General features: G+C 42.5%; 1 protein-coding gene across 2 annotated transcripts; it reads left to right on the top strand.

The window, feature by feature from the left end:
• The first annotated feature begins 1641 nt into the window (after positions 1-1641).
• On the top strand, positions 1642-17858 carry scg3 (secretogranin III). 2 transcript variants are annotated; one of them, XM_084365091.1, is made up of 12 exons: positions 1642-2088; positions 2846-2898; positions 3050-3092; positions 3264-3482; positions 4627-4769; positions 5087-5245; positions 5326-5560; positions 5804-5920; positions 9739-9822; positions 11211-11321; positions 12374-12463; positions 16995-17858. In XM_084365091.1, the coding sequence occupies exons 1-12, from the start codon at positions 1986-1988 to the stop codon at positions 17111-17113; spliced, it is 1476 nt and encodes a 491-aa protein (XP_084221217.1). In that variant the 5' UTR covers positions 1642-1985; the 3' UTR covers positions 17114-17858. The 2 variants fall into 2 exon arrangements, with proteins under 2 accessions (XP_084221217.1, XP_084221216.1); XM_084365090.1 differs by having other exon boundaries at positions 3264-3494.
• The last annotated feature ends 65 nt before the right edge of the window (positions 17859-17923 follow it).

Here is a 17923-nt window from a genome sequence, read left to right as displayed (position 1 = left end):
CCTGAATCATCAGGTAGACACGCAGGCCTCCATCTAATTAGTCAAACGCTGCGCTTGTGAAAGCAAACTGGTCATAAACCTGACCTCATATATCTCCCTCTTTGTTTATGTGTCTAATTGTTTGCCGTTTTATTAACGGTTGCTATTGACCGGCCAGCCGTAGATCTACAACCGTGACGCAGGTTGTGTGTGACGCACGAGATGGGAGGATTTTCTGCTCAAACGCTGCGAAAAATGTCAAACTCAGCATTTAGTTCAGTCTCCTGAACACTTAAAGGGGCACTGTGTGTTTTCAGAGAAGATGTTTAATGTTTACAATATTAAAGAGGCAAAGACATAAACTCAGAGATATTTATTTTTTCCATCACTGAATAAACAAGCTGTTCTCAGAGGAAAATAAGGTCCCAGAACACTGTTTGAAGCTATAAAGGTGGCAGGGTCCGCCAAATATAAACATTTATTTAGTTTGTTTAGGCATGAAGAAATCTGTCAATGAAGATCTTTCTCCTCTGATTAAAATTACTTCAGAAAAGCTACATAGTGCACCTTTAATAATGTTATGGGTTAAAAGGGTCATTCTACAGAAATTACCACTTTGGGAAGGCACAATGTCTGAAAACTGACTTCTTTTTCTGATATTTAAAATTCCATAACTCATTGACTCTATGGATACACATAAATGAAAGCTTAGTGATTGTTCTATCTTTTTTTAAGATGGTTTTACCCATAAGGCAGGTAAAACCAGTGACGGTAACACCAGTAACAATATTCATGAAAAATGCATTTTACAAAATGGCTGCTACAGGAACTCAAAACACATGTTGTCAATCATGTAAAACTCACTAAATCATGTCATTCAGTCCACTTGTATTTGACTTTTTATAAAGTCGGTCACACCAGTGACTAAAAGCTTCTCATGACATTTTGAGATAAATGTTAAAATTTCTTAGAACTGAAAAGAGACAGTGGACTTTATCTTATCCATTATTCATGGGTCTTCTGGGAATAGGTCAAATGGAGTAAAGTGATGTCATCAGTGGGATTTTGATTCAAAAGGATGACCTTCATTACATATTTTATCATATTCACTTGGAATTTTATGTTTTAATGTCATTTCTATCATAAAGTTGATAGTTATGTATATTTCTGCATTTGAAATGGTAGAGACCATGGTTTTTTGACCGTGGGGACATTCTGGGTGCTCGGACTGTGAAATAACTGATTCAAAAACAAACATTGATAAATTGATGACCCAAGAGGCGGTAGCCTAATTGTTCAAATAACCTCTTGTTTTGCCATAAAATATGAAAAAAGAAATTAAGCCTGAAGTGCTTCTCATGTGTAATTCTTCTGTAGAGGCTGGGGATATAAAAATGTAACGTTTTCATGGAATGACCCAAAAATGGCGTCCTTCACTTGTTTCTGGGGATTTTTTCACTGTAGCACCCAAAGAAATTCAACTTATTTCAAGCAAAATCTGAATTAATTTGAGATCTCTTGGCTCTTGAAATCATGGCATAGCCTTTGATTTGTTTCCCCTGATCAACAATGAGCAAGTCTTGCTAAGACGGACACTTCTTGCAGTGTTCTCCTCCTCGGTGAAGACACGAGGGGGCAGGTCTTGTTGTAGTGGGCTCTATTACTGCTTGGCAGGTGACGCTGTAGCTCACACGGGGCTTGAAGAGCCTCCCAGCTTATCTGCTTGTAATTATAGAGAGGTGACCTGGTTTCAGCACCGCGGCTCGTCAACAGCTCCAGTGCACAGCGGAGATTTGTCCGGCCCCTCCCCGCCCCGGTGCGTCTGACAGAGCGGCTACCCAGGGCGCAGCCTGCGCGGCAGATTCAGCACCAGCGGGCGGCCGGAGAGGAGCGGAGCGAGGCGGAGCGGAGCTGTCCACACATTCAGCACTTTCTCTTCTGGGGGAGGGAAGCACACCACAAAGAGCCGGGATATATCTTCCTCCTGGACGACCCGAGATTTCAGCATGGCGTCAAAATCCGTCGGCCTTTTGGTCCTTTTCCATCTTCTTGTCCTGAATGTAGTGAGCCAGATCTCTGCCTTCCCCACACCTACAGCCTCAGCGGACGGTGAGTGGGACGTCGCCTCTGCCGTGCGACTAAAGATTCATCGTAGTAGTCTTGAAGTGTCAAAGCGTTTGTGCAAGAATCCTGCAGGAAACGAGCTGTTTCTGTGATTTATAAAAGAAGATTTTAAAGCGCAAAAGGCTCATAAAAGTCTCTTTTCAGCTCACATGGTGCCGGGAATTTAAAAACAGAGACTATACGAGATGAACTCATTATTAGACATTAAAAAATTGGTTATATACAAGTTGTACACCTTGTACAGTCCACACATGGGGAGTTAAAGGAGTAATAAAGGGATTTCTCTTCAATTCAGTTTGTCAGGTTTTATAATGTTTTATTGTTTGTTTCAGTAACTCCGATTTAATTTCAGCTGTAAACCTGTTGACTAACACAGAATATAAGAAAAAGCAGCGTGTTTAAAGTTCATCTCCAGCCCAGCACTGGCTGGCTGCTCGCATGTTATGGCCGCTTGTGGTCTATTTTCGCCGCAGTTTAATCTTTTGTTTGATAATCCGATTAAGCTCTGCCTCTGCTGCGGTGCTGAGTTGGGAGAGCAGGAGTGATCACATAAATCCGAGAGCAGGAAATGTCACAGAATAACAAGAAAAACAAAGAACTCAATCAATCAAAGTTGAAATAAATGTCAGAGATTTGTTTTATCTTGTCATAGCCTGGTTATCTGTGTGCAATTTGCATCCATAACTCCAACATCTGGGTCTGTTTTTAAATAATAAACTCTGCTTCATCTCCTCTGTTGCAGATAAAACTGTGTACAACAGACAGCTGACAGAAGAAAGGCCACTACAAGAGCAGGTAAGCCCCACAGCTGATTTCTCCTCCAATATCCGGCCCAATGTTCTTTATTGTCACTCGTCAAACAATCTGTTCATTAGCCCGGCAGACATTATTAATCAGTTTACATCCTGACTGGAAATTATGAGTTTATTGTTCGTCATTTCCCCAGATTGCTGAGGCGGACAGCGTGAAGGCTGCAGTTCAGTCGGCTGGTAAGAGGAAACCTCGTTGTCAATCAATTAAAGACTTTATATCCGCCTGCTGAGTGGGTTCATGTTGCAGCACTTCCAGTAAAACAGGCTTCATCAGTAAAGAGAACCACGGTGATGTCTTCACCGCATGCATTTCTCCAGTTTGCTCATATTGTCTGTGCTGCCTTTCAGAGAGCCAGCGTCCCACTTCATCCAAGGACACCGAGTCGCAGCAGGACCTTGATGACTTAACCGTGCTGAAGTCACTGGCCGATGGCCAGAAGTCAAAGGAGGCCGTTGAGGAGGTGCCACTGAAAAAGGAGGAGCAGTACGTCCCAGATGAATCAGACTCCACCAAGAGCCGCCGTCTGGCTGAGGACTACGACTCCACCAAGAACGGGATGGACTACGGCAAGTACCCGGGTACGCACACACCTTTGTTCGTAAAGGTGCTGTGATTTAGCTGCTCAGCCCCCCGTTGGGTCTGAGTCTTTCTGCTTGTCTGACCCACAAGGGCAGGCCTCATGTCCTGTGCTTCCGTCTGTCACTGTTGGGCCACCGGGCAGACATTTTAAGAAAGAGTGGACAGAGAAAACACGTGCATGTGATGGGGATAAGCAGAGACAGATAGAAAGAGTCAAAGACAGGACACGTGCTCGCAAGAGAGAAAGATTATCCTCTCGCCCTCAGAGACTGCAGTTGTGAAAGCTGAAGCTAATGTACTGCTCTTCATAGGAGACTTTTATATCCTGTGTAAGTCTTGGGTTTTTCTCATAGACACCAACCAATCATATCTCATCTGCATCCCATATGATGTTGAAGAAAGAAAAAGATTCCTGACTGATCTAAGAAATCACATTCAATTAAACATTCGTCCTCATTTCCTCTCATCAAAAACAGCCCCTCAGTTACATTTGAATCCACGTTCACTCAAACTCCAATCAATTTGCTGAAACCTACAGATTCCTCGTATCCACAGATTTCATCAGATCAGCACACATTTCTCCACATACGCACGTAATTTGATATCCAATCATCAGCCCAAAGCAGAGACTCTGAGCCGAGGTGACTCAGACTCAGCTCGCTGAGTGCTACGCTTCATCGACTCCCGGGGTCGGCCCCGGCAATGTCAAGCAGCTCTTCGGGTTACGCTACATCTAAAATTGGCGAGAGCGCTCTGTATTTCATTTCTCAGTTCCTGGAGTGCGACAGAAATAAATGTTTGGAGGTGAAGTACATCGGCGATGATTCAGCCCGCCAATACAGGCAGAAGTATTCTGGCACTGCTCATTTTGATTGTGTGTGGACCTTGGAAAGCAGTGGGGACTGTTATGTAAGAGTCAAGCTGTAACAATTGTACACTTCTTGCTCGGTCCTGCGGAAGAAAACAAGCTTGAAATATAAAAGTTGTATGCTGTTTGACTGTTAAAACTGGAGAAAAGTCTGAATAAAAGTGAGACAGATGGAGAATTAAAGCAGAGACACCTGCACCCAGCTAAGAAGCACGTTCAGAATGTTTAAAAAAATTGACATTATCTCTTTTGTCTTGTCTCAGATGACACAGAGAGCTTCCGTCAGGTCGACGGCACTCCGCTGACGGCAGAAGACATCGTCCAAAAGATAGCTAACAAAATCTACGAGGAGGACGACAGAGGGGTGTTCGACCGGATCGTCTCCAAACTGCTCAAACTTGGGCTGGTAGGTTCTGAGCTCGTACTCGTATGGCGTCCGACACAGCATGCCGCATGACATTTCCTCAACAGGAAGTCTCTCTGCAGCCCTGCCTCCTCACCGGGAGAGTAAGAGAGGTGTAAATTGTCTTCTGTTCCCTGATTCCGGTTGTGAAGCGCTTTCATGACACTCAATAAGTAGTCTGGCGGTGGCCAAATTGCTCCCTGAGATGGATTTCTCACTGATCAATGTGTGATAGACGGAGGGTTGTCATCAGCGCATGTTGTTCTTTTCTAGCACATTTGTTAAAGGCACGATTGTTCTGTTTCTGTGTCTCTCTGTAGATCACAGACAGCCAGGCGGACACCCTGGAGTACCAGGTGGCCGAGGCTCTCCAGGATCTCATCACCAAAAACGCCAAGAACAACGAGATCGAGGACATCGAGAGCAACGACCAAGAAACCAGGGGAGAGCAGGACGACCAGGGCTCAGACGCAAACACGGTAAAAACCTGCAACAAAGTGATAGTATGACAACAATCATAAGAGTAACAACAATGACAATAAAAATCTGGCATTTCCAGGACACATGGGACTCACCCAGACGCCGCTATAACGATGGCGACGAGGACGAGGAAGAAGATGACGATGAGATTGAGGACGAGGTGGACAGAGACGCAGAAGAAGAGGAGGGTGACGCAGATGCCAACACCTGGGACAAAGATGCTGAGGAGGGCAACGAGGTGCGCCCTGAAGACGGCCTCCAGGACCTGCAGTACTTCCCCAACTTCTACCGCCTGCTCAGGAGCCTCGACTCAGGTGAGAACTCAAACGCACCACGGGGGCACTGTGACATTTTGGATCGTTGCGTCACTGCAGCCGTCAACCAAGAGATAGAAGTTCCTCTGAAGTGCTGACACACACATAACGAGTAATTATTTATAATCCCATCATTATAACCCCGACAGTCGATCACCATGTGGTAACATTCACTGCATGGAAGCCAATTAGCGTCGATGTTTGATCCTGGTTTTCAATTCATACTCTGGTTTGCTGTTGCAGACCAAGACACTCAGGAGAGAGAGACACTGATCACCATCATGAAGACGCTGATTGACTTTGTTAAGATGATGGTGAAGTACGGCACCATCACGCCAGAGGAGGGAGTGTCCTATCTCGGTAAGACATGACACAACACAAACATCGTTTATCTGTAGTCCGGTGCATTCACTGACAGAACGTGAAACATGGAATCCTTTAATAGGTCCTTGAAGATGGGAATTTATGGGACTTTTTCCTGGTCCCTCATACATTTCAAGACTGTTAAGTGCTGTTAAAAGCTGTAATGTTTGCTAGATTATTTAGCTCAGTTAGTTAGTCTTGTCACAGTTAATCAGTTAAGGACTTAAACACAGACACAGAGACAGGCAGGTTGAAGAGTAAAAAGTATGCTTTAATGTTGAGCAAGTAATTTATAAATAATCTAGCGAGAAGGGTTTTTGATTTTTTTGTTCTACACTTGCAAACGGTCGCGCTGATGTGCTGCATTACAGTGTACCACAGTTTATTGCTTTGAAGCCCAGTTTCTATCTTTATATCAACGCTATATATTAATAATGGTTTGATATTGATTCGAGCCATGTTGAAGAGAAAACATCACAGTGAAAGATCAAAGTCTCACTCCCATCATTTGCCGACTAGCACACATGCATTTCTTTCTGTGTGGTTTATGTGCTTTTGCCTTGCGTTCTGTGTGTTCAGTCGAGCTAATGTTGCCTATCAGCGTGTGCGGTGGAGTGTGAAGCCTGTACAGACAGATTAGTGTCAGGGGCACCCTATATAACCAGCCCCGTTTTTATGGCTGGCCATCACATCAGTAGCCAGTGGAAAAGGTCAGTCACCTGTAAGGGACAGCTGTCATCTGTGTGTGTGTGTGTGTGTGTGTGTGTGTGTGTGTGTGTGTGTGTGTGTGTGTGTGTGTGTGAGCCTCAGCATGCCCCAGACCCAACAGCTTCAGTCTCAGACAGAAAAAATAGAAAAGATCTCCTCTTTTTATACATGTAGTTGTATCTAGGATGGCAAGATTATTTTTATTATTGATTACTGTGTCGATTAATCAATGTTGTCCTGAATTTTCCGGTCATTTCACATTACAATTATGAAAAAACTGACCACCACAAGTTTCTAGAGCCAAAGATTATGTCCATTAAATCCAGCAGTGGAAAAATATACAATTTTCAGTGATATAAAACATCACGGTCATTTTATGAGAGCTTCTGTTAGTGCGGACTTTGACCAAGGAAAGGGGAAAAAGCATAATGGGTCTCCTTTAAACCAAAAAACGTTTGGGGTTTTTAACATTGTGTGACTAAATAATAAATTGAAACCAGTTAATTTTCTGGTTATTGACCATTCAACTATTTGTTTCAGCCTTAACCTCAATCAGAAATATAATTGTGTAACTAATCAGATTAGGTTTACGATGCGCATGTCCTGCTAAAAGAGCAGTGATCAAGTTACCCGTGCAGGCTATAGCGGGATAAATCAATACTCCTTCAGATGACCGCTGGCAGCAGCCGCTCTGGTCATTGTTGTCTCTTAAAGCGGAGCGAATGGCCGCTGCTGACGTTGCACACCAGAACAAAACAGGCATATACGCTTACACAAGACATCAGTTTCCTAGGCAGCCTCTTATGTCGTATAGGTTGTTAGGAGATAAGTGGACAGTATTCACCATCGCCTAGCAACATGTTAATGCCCCCTCCACCTCCACCTCCACCCTTCCTCCCCCAGCTGCCCGCGATGCTCCGATGAGTCACCCAGGTATAAAACTGAACACACACAGCTGTCAATCAAGTCTAATCTGCCTGAGGGTGATACAGCCCCAAGACAGATAGTGTGTGTGTGTGTGTGTGTGTGTGTGTGTGTGTGTGTGTGTGTGTGTGTGTGTGTGTGTGAGTGTGTCTGTGTGGGCAGATGGATGAAATAATAGGCCTCCACTCAGCAACAGGTGGGAGGAGGCAGCCTGAATACACAGAAAGTAAAAGGGAAAGTGAGATGCTTAGATAATAAGAGAGGAAATGAAAGCAGGCTGGAGTGAATCTAGATGAAAGGGGAAATTGTGAGACTCCCTGATGCTCAGTCTCGGCGCCTCTCCCGCTTCTCTTATCTCCTTGTTGTCCTCGTGTCCTGATATCCACATTTCTAATATTCTGCCACCACGTCAAACTCCCCTTAAGTTTCAGTGTGTAGGATTTAGGAGGATCTATCGGCAGAAATGGGATATAATATTCATAATTATGTTTTTATTAGTGTATAATCACCTGAAACTAAGAATCATCTTTTCCCCTTAGAATGAGTCTTTTATATCTTCAGAGGGAGCTGGTCTGCTCATAGATTAATATGAAGAACTATATACTGAATGTAAAGATGACGTCTACTTAGTCAAACAAGAATTGCTTTCATACTCCAGAAGCGTTTTCTAGCTCCTGGATTTTTCTTCCTGGATGTGCAGCCCACTCAATATCTGCAGGAGAGTGTCTCACGGTGGCCACACCAGCTAGTTCCCGCCCTGAGACTTTACATTGTGATGACAACTCCATGAATGAGAAAATCATAATGGAAAGAGTCATAACTGACCTTGTGTGCCGTCTGAGGTGTCCTGTCAATAGTTGTATCGACGTCTCTTTCATACAGTGCTCTGTGGTGAAAATGCTTTTTGGGCCGCAGGGGAATTACTGTTGCAATACCGCGAGTGGCCACTGGGCAGAATTGGAAGCGAAGCTAAGCAGCGCCGCTGTATCCAGTCCTGAATAATAACTTCATGAGTCTGCCATGTTGCACTGATATGTTTCTACAGTGGCCCAGAACACAGATACAAATCAAACACTTGTTCTAGAGAGGACTTTCTGAGTTTTTTTAACGTTTTCAGCAGCCACCAGGGGGTTGCGATCTACAAACACGCTGCTAAATGCCACTAATAAAATAAACACTTCCTCCACTCTAACTTGTAATTGTGTGATATGGCTTTAAATAATATTGCAATATTTTTAGGCTACATCACATTTCACAATATATTTCTCCATATTTTGAAATTTCTTCCAAAGCCACTTAACAAATCTAAAGACTGGGTGACAAAATGAAATATCACAATATTTTTAGCCAAATACATCGCTGTCGATATTGTGACATTATTGTAGTGATGACTGTTGGTACTTTGACAACACAATTACATTTTTGATAGAGAATCATCAGTAATGTGGATCTAACATGTTTACTTTAGTATCAGTATAAACACTTGTCCTTATAGCTGCTACAACTAGATTACAGTGAAGTATAATCCATTTATAAAGTGTTTAAATTGTTCCTCTAAATGCTTCATTGGGGGAATTAATGTGTTTGTTGAACTTGATATAGAGGATCTGATGTCTCTATAATTTCAGCTGATCTCTGGGGTGTGTGTGTATCTACAGAACATCTGCCTCCTCTGTTCTTTGAACATAATGTTTACCTCTTTGTTAATCCACAGAGGATCAGTTGTCACTTAACTTGGGTCTGTTTGAACCATCTGATCTGTTTGTGTCAATCCCCGGCTGTATGGGGTCTTTTAAATTCTCTAATCTCGTTGTGAAAGTGTAACCCGTGGTATTAATTGTGTAACACAAGCTGAGTCTGTCAACACAAACAAAATACATTTGGTTGTTTCTTTAGACTTTTCGTTCACTAGTGGATAAAGTATTCCTATATTTCTGAGGCTGTATCCTCGAAAAAGATGATGGAAAAAACAAGATTTGGTTTTTTGCTCTCGTCATACTGTCGAGCCTCCTTTCCATTAATTAGATGGAGCCCTTTTCTAATGCTAATCACCCTCTGAGTCACACAGGAACAGCATGGGCCTTTTTAAAGGTTAAGAGCTTTTCATTCATCGTCTGTACGGGGAGCTGACGACACAATGCTGATCAGATCTAAAGTAAATGTTTGGCCTGTTTCGCCCACAGAGAACCTGGATGCTATGATAGCCATGCAGACCAAGAACAAGCTGGGCAAGTCTCTCGGGCCTCCTGACTTCATCGGACCCAACGGTAAACAGCCTCACAAGTTATCCTCCAAACATTTCACACATCGATAAAATGACTCACTTTCATTCAACGTGGTCAGACGTAATTAGCATATTAAGCTATGCGGAGCTGCAGAGACTTAACTGTGCAAGTAAAGGCAAAATGTGTTTTTCTTTTTGTCATGTTTCCATCTCAAGAAATAATCTAATGACCAGAAAGACTTGGTGATCAACAGCATATGATCCAGTGTATTTTAAGCTATTTAAGTTTCTCACTGGGAATGCACGATAATATCGTTAATCATCAGTATCTGCCAATAAAGGTTGTAAAATGAAATATTGGCATCAGCCTGAAATTAAAATGTCTACCGATATGACCGAGAGGATGACACAATTGACTAAATGGTGTTTCCCGGTGAAAATCGTTCTGTGTCAGCATCTGTCAGTCAGCCACCAGGATAAGAGCCGGCAGAATAATGTGTTACGTCCACTTCAGGAGAGACTTGATGAAATAGGTGGAAAAAAACAAGCGCATATATCAGTGTTGGCATTGGCAATCAGTCAGAATGAGTTGGAAAATATTGGATATTGGCAAATATCCAGCGTTGTGCCTCCTATTATGCACCTTTTTAAGTTATGAAATAGAAAGATGTGGGACCAAAACGGGACAAAAGAATAATTCCCAAGTAGACAGATTCAAGGGAGTTAAATTCACCTTTAAAGGAACATAATTTGGGTAAATATGCTCATTTGATTTCTGGCTGAAAGTTTGACTCTCAAATCTGTCCATTAAATATGAAGCTACAGCCAAAAGCCAGTTAGCTCATCTTAGGTCAAAACATCAAGCCTGGTTTTCTCAGAAGATCCACATAAAGCTCAGCTACAACCACATTATAGTGTTTGTTTAATCAAGCTTAAATGTAAAAATGTCAATTCAGTGTTTTACTGGGGGTCATGTGCCAGAGTGTTTCTTGGGTGGGAGCAGTTGAGTCTCCAGGAAGTCACTGCCCACAGACAACTTCAGGTTTTAAATAGATTAAACAAACAATATATAACATGTTAATTTATATGAATTAGTCTGGAATAAGAATACAGCTCCGATTGGAAAAAAAAAAAGTTCTGAAGCTGTGGTTCTTCTCACTTTGCATGTTGGAGGGATTCAATCCACGAGTGTATATTTAGAAAAAAAACAGTAAGGTTCAGTTTTACATGAAATATATTCGTCTTGGTACTGTATTCAATTAAACATAGATCACAATAGGATTTTGAAATCATTGGATTTTTCTTTTAATTACATTTTACGCAGCGTCCCAACTTTTATGGAATCAGTTTGTTTTTTCCCCAAAGTCCCCGACAGCACCAGTGGCCGAGCAACAATTTGTAATGCTCTGTGTTCTGTTTTCTTTGCTTTAGGAAAAATCTTGGACGAGGACGACAACACGAAGGCGGAGGCCGCCAAGATGCAGAAGGAGTATGAGAACCTGAAAGACTCGACCAAGGAGGAGCAGCCGTCAACTGAGAGCAGTCAGTCCACCACCCACCCCTGATGCCCTGAGGGGGCATGATAGCTTTCTGTTTAGTTTAGTTTTCGAACATCATTTTAAATAACTTTACCGTTTTGCCCCTCAATTATGATAAACAATGTGCCTTGTAATTTGCATGACCCATTTTTTTTGTTTTTGTATGTTTTGCTTCTTTTTTCTATCATTTTTTATTGTTTTGTTTTGTGTCAAATGTCTCAAATAAATTCAGAATCCTCAAATGTAGCAAATCCCAAACACATCCGTTGAATTCTTCGCTCCACTTCAGTGAAAATCAGTTTGAATGTAACAGCCGTGACCTTTTTTCAGTCCTCTTGTTTGGCCTCAGCAGCGCTGACAGGAAATAAACACCGTGCAGCCAATCATAGTTAAGTCCCTGCTCGTCCCTGAACTAGGCCAGTCCAATAACACTCACAGGAAGGATGCCGTTAGTCTTTGTCACTGTACACTGCACTGCAGCAGCTCATCAGTCTAATCCACACAAACACACTCGCATGAAAAAGGAAAAAGAGAATGAAATGTAGAGCAGGATTACAAGCAGGGAATTCATTTCAACAGGACATTAATTAAATCCTGAGTAACGTCAGTTTAGCTTGCATAACAAGATTTATGGAAATTTGAGGGCCGTGCATTATAATCCAAATGTAATCTGCGGTTGAGCAACAGTCTGATCTTGATCAGTGATGTCAATATACATCTCAGACTGTAGATATCACGTACATACTGTAGCAAACATTCCTCCGCAGTGAGAGTATTGTGCTTCTAGTTTAATATAAAAGTACAACCCTGGCTGCCAGCGTGTTCCCAGCGCTGCTGAAGTTTGAAAGATAAAGCTCAAGTCTCGCTTTAGGAAAATTACGCGGTGTAAATAATTGATAAGTCTAAGATAGCGCTAACTTGCTCTTCGGAGGGAAACTATGCTCCTCTGAGTGCCATTGTACCACAGAAGAAGTTAAAGGAAATTCAATTATTCTCCGCTTTCTAAAAAAGAGTTAGACTTTCATGATTTTCTTCTCTCTCTGCGTCTGTTCCCAGATCGGCCCGGCAAGTCAGAGACTTATCTGGAGGCCATCAGGAAGAACATCGAGTGGCTGAAGAAACACAGCAAAGAAGAAGGCAAAGATGGTGAGAAACAGCCCCTCGGTGGAGGATAGATGAGAGAACGCAGACCTTTAATCTTGTGTTTGTGCCATCTTTGAGTTTTTAAGAGCCTCGTCTCCTCACTTCACCGCGGTGGCTCGCAGGCAGGTCGGAGGCGATGTGCTGAGGGACAGAAAATTTGAAGCCTCTTTTGTCAGCCCCTGATTTGCAATTGAAATGAGTGTGGGATACACGGGACGGATGCTTCTCTCCACAGCTCATGAATATGGATCATTCTTGATGAGTCTGTCCTAATTAACGGAGATACAGCTCACTTGTTGGGAGACAAAGGTCCATTCATTTACTCCCTCCTACCTGATCCATAACAGTTACTGTCTGTGTGTGTGTGTGCCCTGCTGCATAATCAGCACTTCTATCACAACAACAGACCTTCATGTCTGTGTGATGAAAGTCTCAAGATTCATAATATCGGTGAGTGTGTATTTATATTTGCTGCCTGAGACACACTGTAACTGTCAGGACTCATAAAGGAAGAAGCAGCGAGTGACCCAGAAAAAGCAGCAGTCTGCAGTCAGAGCTGTGACAACTGTTGTAGCTTCACACACACAACAACGGGAGGATCCTGCTGCTGGACTCTCCACTGTGTAAAATCAATGCCCAGTGGTGCTCAATTAAGCAGCAGAGGATGAAATGTTAATGAGTTCTCACTATTCAGGCCTTCCGTCCACCGGCGACCGTCTCAGCGGGACGTCTCACACACAAACGTTCTAGTTTTGTGAGATTTATATATTTACTGCTGTTCAGTCGGATCTAATCTGAGCCGATCAATATGTGACTCACTGGTCAGCAGAAGTGGAGAGAATAAGTATATTTACTCAAGTACTGCACTCAGTGTAGTAAAAAGTACCCATATTGTGTTGAAATATGACTTAAAGTAAAAGTGAAAGTCACTCATACGAAGAGTAAAAGTCTTTAAGTATCTGATATTAAATGTACTTAAGTATCAGAAGTAAAAGTATTTGTGTGCGTCGATCAGTTATCTGATTTATACATTTTAAAAGATGCTACTGTTGCCCTGATGCAGAACCTCTGCAAAGTAACTAGTTACTGAAGTTTTTAAGTAGCAGTAGAGAAAAGAGAAAAAGTTAAATATTTGCCTCTAAAAATGTAGTGAAGTGGAAGTATCAAGCAGCAGAAAATGGAAATACTAAAGTGAAGTACAAGTACCTAAAAAAATGTACTTAGTTACATTCCATCACTGACTGTACTTGACACATTTAAGGTACTTTCTACTCTTTTATATTTCTACTCCACAACAATTAAGAGGCAAGTTCACAACACGCCGACCCAACAGACAAGCTACATGAAAGAGTTAAACCACCTTCAGCAGCTTTAACTTTAAAGGAAAAGTTCCACAAGACGTTTCTGGAGCTTCACAGCAAAACAGTGTTATAGCATTCTGCTTAACAGCTGATGGGATGTAGCTGGGCAAATGGCTCAGAGAGCTTGTGCGCCATAATTCAAGTCTCCAGAAGCACAAAATTAATTTGAAAAGACTTAATTTAGACCCTTGACACGCAAACACTTTTAGCTGAGCCACTACAGTGAAGATTTTAGCTCTAAGAGTGTGTAAATAACATCTTTTCTTTTCAATTTTGGATCTCAGGGCTGCCAGAGATTTTTTTTTCATACCAGATGAGCTGTATGGAGCCATTTTATGTATTTTTTAGTTGTATTTTAGGTTGTAAAACAAGTCACTTGCTCAAAAATCAATGAGGGCTGGTCCTCGTTTACAATGATGTCAAGTAAGGAGAAAGAAAACAATTAAAATAAGTACATGAGCACAAAATACAAGATAAAAAAAATCAGGTAAAACAGTTGCAAACAGATGAATTATGATTTTTGATTTAGGATTTTAATACACTGAGAGGAACCAGAGTAATATTTTAAGCTCAGTTAGAGCTCAGAGACCTTGCAGTGAACGCCGGTCATTGAACCAATAATAACATACATTTTCCTGAAACATGCCACTCTGCATGATGAGCACTGTTAGCTCTCGTACCTTTAAGTACATTTGTGCTTTTATACTTGCGCACTCGCAAATTTTAATTGTAAATCTGAGTTGGCTATTTTGGTCCACCTCTGCTGGTGCGTCAGAAAAACAACTCAAAGACAGAGACATTGCAGATAAAAACAAAGTTTGACCCAGATACTCGAGCGCATCTTAAACACAGGAGAAAGAAGGAGGGAAAAAAGGCTGACGCTGAGCTTATAGCGCAGCAGAGTCCGGAGCAGAGGGGCCAAAGCAGCGGGGAAGTTTTGTTCGCTGCTCATCTCCGACCTGGTCTCTATATAGGACACCTCATTAGCATTCTGGTGGAGTGGTTGTCTGGGACGACAGGGGCCTCCCCGCCCGCCTGTCAGTGATCTGGGCCGAGGAGACAGACAGATAATGGTGTCAGAAGACATGAGCTCAGACTGAGCACATGCAGAGAGTCTAAATGTGCCTCCACAATCACCCAGCTTTTCCCTCAGCAGCTAAAATGATCCACCACCGGGACCTAGTTTTCTAGCACTCATTGTGCCACCTTAAAAATGTCACCTCGTCATTATTCTCAAATTATCCTGTCTGTTTGGAGAAAGTACAGCTGCAGGAGAACAAAAGCCTTTTCAACCAACAAGCAGTGTCATAGTAACAGAGTGGGCGACGGGCCATTTATTGTGTTTACTCTACCAGAAGCACCCATTAGGACATTCTCAGCGAGCACAGTGTGTGTGTGTGTGTAAATGTGTGTGTGTTCGCCCACACACTGCACAGATTAGCCAGAGGAGCAGATGGACAAAGAGGCGACATCCTGGTTTCGGCTCTTGGCGCCTCACGGCCAAGATTGAGAGAAGCGGTGCCGTCTCTAATCACATTTTGTTAATCCCTCCCGCACGTCATGTTTGTCATCAGCGAAGCAACTGTATCTCGAAGCAGCGCAATAAAAAAACATTTCTTTAAATGTCGTTAGGTAGGCGCAGAAGTCGTTCTGTGGCTTCTTGGCTCTCCTCTGTCCTTCTGTTCCTCTGTTATTCAGAGTCAGTAGGAGCAGGGAGGAGGAGGACGAGTGCTGCAGCAGCTGTTTGCTCGCTCTCTGAAACTCATTTGTTACCATGATGGATAATACAGAGTTAGGTTGAGTTCATCTCTAAATATAGCCCCGTCCTGCTGCGGCCTTATGGTGTGTTCAATTATGTTGACTTGTCTAGAGCAAGGTGAATACACGTGGTGCTTAAAAAAAAAAGGTAACTTTTTTTAAAGGTGTATGGCGCTCTATAGATCAGCAAAGTCCTATTAAAGGTTAAAGGGTTATTTATTTGGCTAACGTTACAGGCTAATATCAATGTTGGCTTCTTCGATAGTCTAACATCATCAGGGAACAGCCTGACATTCCGAAACACCTCCATTGCGAAACCCCTCCATCCCGACACACCGCTGTTCCGAAGCCGACTTTCAAGTTCCAATTACTTCCCAGTATGGTTAGGGTCAGGGGTTCCACAATAGCCTTTTCAGAATAGCGGGGTCTTTAGAAAAAATGGGAAACCACGCCATTACGATGAATGGAAGTCTATTTTCGGAACAGCGGGGTTTCGGAAAAGCGGGGTGTAACCCGTCATCATTAGCTTTTCCATCAGGCTAACATCAATGTTTGCTTCTCCAACATACGTGACGCTAACAGTGATGTTAGCTTCTCCAACAGGCTATAGCATCAATAATAGCTTCTTCAGTGGGCTAACATCAATGTCAGCTTCTCAAACAGGCTTAAATTGATGTTAGCTTCTGCACCAGGCTAACACTGATCTTAGCTTCTCCAGCTATCATTGTTAACTTTTCCAACAGGCTAACTTCAATGTTAGCATCTCCAACAGGCTTAAGTCAATGGTATCATCTCCAATAGTCTAACATCTTTGTTTGCTTCTCTAAAAGATTAACGTCGATGTTAGCTTCTCCAACAGGCTAACATTGTCGTTAGTTTCTCCAGCAGGCTAACATCGATGTACTGGTCAACAACAGTTGAGCTGCCATTTTGAGCAGCTTTTTTGAATTTATGACAGGGTCTGTGCAATCCTAGTTTAGGATTCCTGATTTAGAAAATTCTTACAATTCTGTATTAGCTCATTTTTTCCCTATATACAGTTAGGAACCATGTTGCTGTCTTTCTAAAACTCAGAAACTGAGATCATTTCAGTCTCAGGAAGTTTTTGTAATGAGGCCCCTGGTTTGTGGGTGAAAACATGGAGTAAACTTTATTTTCCACACCGTGATCTTTCGACCTTCTTAAATCATGCTTGTATGTGGTATCTTCTTAACCCCAGACATGCTAACTCTGACCTTAATCCCTCCTTTATAACGAACTACCGTGCCAGATTATGGCTTGTTTGGGTGTGGCGTCTTAAGAAGAGGCAGCTCCTGGAGTTTAATGTCTGATCTACCCTGCCAGACGCCACGGCCTCATGATCTTCCTCTTTGAATCTCACCATGAACCCACCATTGCTGTGTTTGTCTTCCCAGATTACGACCTGTCCAAGCTGAAGGACTTCATGGACCAGCAGGTCGACTCCTACATCGAGAAGGGCATCATCGCCAAGGACGAAGGCGACACCATCAAGAGGATCTACAGCAGCCTGTAACGCCATCGCCCCTCCTCCTAAAACACAGGACTGAATCTGACAACAACAAAACCCCATCTACTTACAGTTATGTCCCGTGGCATGGTAAAACATATACTGTGTATTCAAAACTACCTGCTTAGGGGAACTCGTTCACCCTCCCAGACGTTCCCAAAAATGTATCAAGATGGGATTTAATATCAACAAATCAGCGAAATTACTCTTTACAGCTACCTAACTGATTACATTTGCACGCCATGATCGCAGAGAAATAATCACTAGAATACTACTGAGAGAGAAATCAAAGTATTTTGTGTAACCGACTCACATGTCCAACGCCGGCATTGACTCCAACCTGACTCCTGTGGGAAATGAATGTATGATGCTGTAGCTTCGTCATCGACTCCTGTTTCCAACAACATTACACATATATCAAATTGTACTCATTCTGTGTAACCTGTCTTAGCCTATTTCTTTTTTTCTCCAGTGTATATGTAAGATCTTAATGTATTCTTGCTTTTTATTCTACCAAAAAATATATTTGTTGTGTATAATGTCAGTGCCCTCCGTACTCCTCTGTTCAGTTCTGCTGTTGTTCCTCTGGGGCCCGCTAGGGGGCTGCATCTGTACCATCAACTCTCTCTGCATGTCTCTGTGAGTGCAACGTTTCCATCTCTGTAGAGACAGAAGATAAGTATTTTTAAATGTAAATATTTGTGATTTTTTCCTAAAGTTTAAAAGCAATTAAAGCATTGCCTTTTCTTTATCTGTGTACTGAACTGTGATGACGCAGCAGCGCCGAAGAACGATCGACATTTCTCACAAGAAGAA

The sequence above is a fragment of the Pagrus pagrus genome (genome assembly GCF_965226575.1).
Source record: "Pagrus pagrus genome assembly, chromosome: 1".
Classification (NCBI taxonomy): Eukaryota; Metazoa; Chordata; class Actinopteri; order Spariformes; family Sparidae; genus Pagrus; species Pagrus pagrus.
The sequence above is the reverse complement of the archived record's forward strand: the minus strand, read 5'-3'. Positions and strand labels throughout refer to the sequence as shown.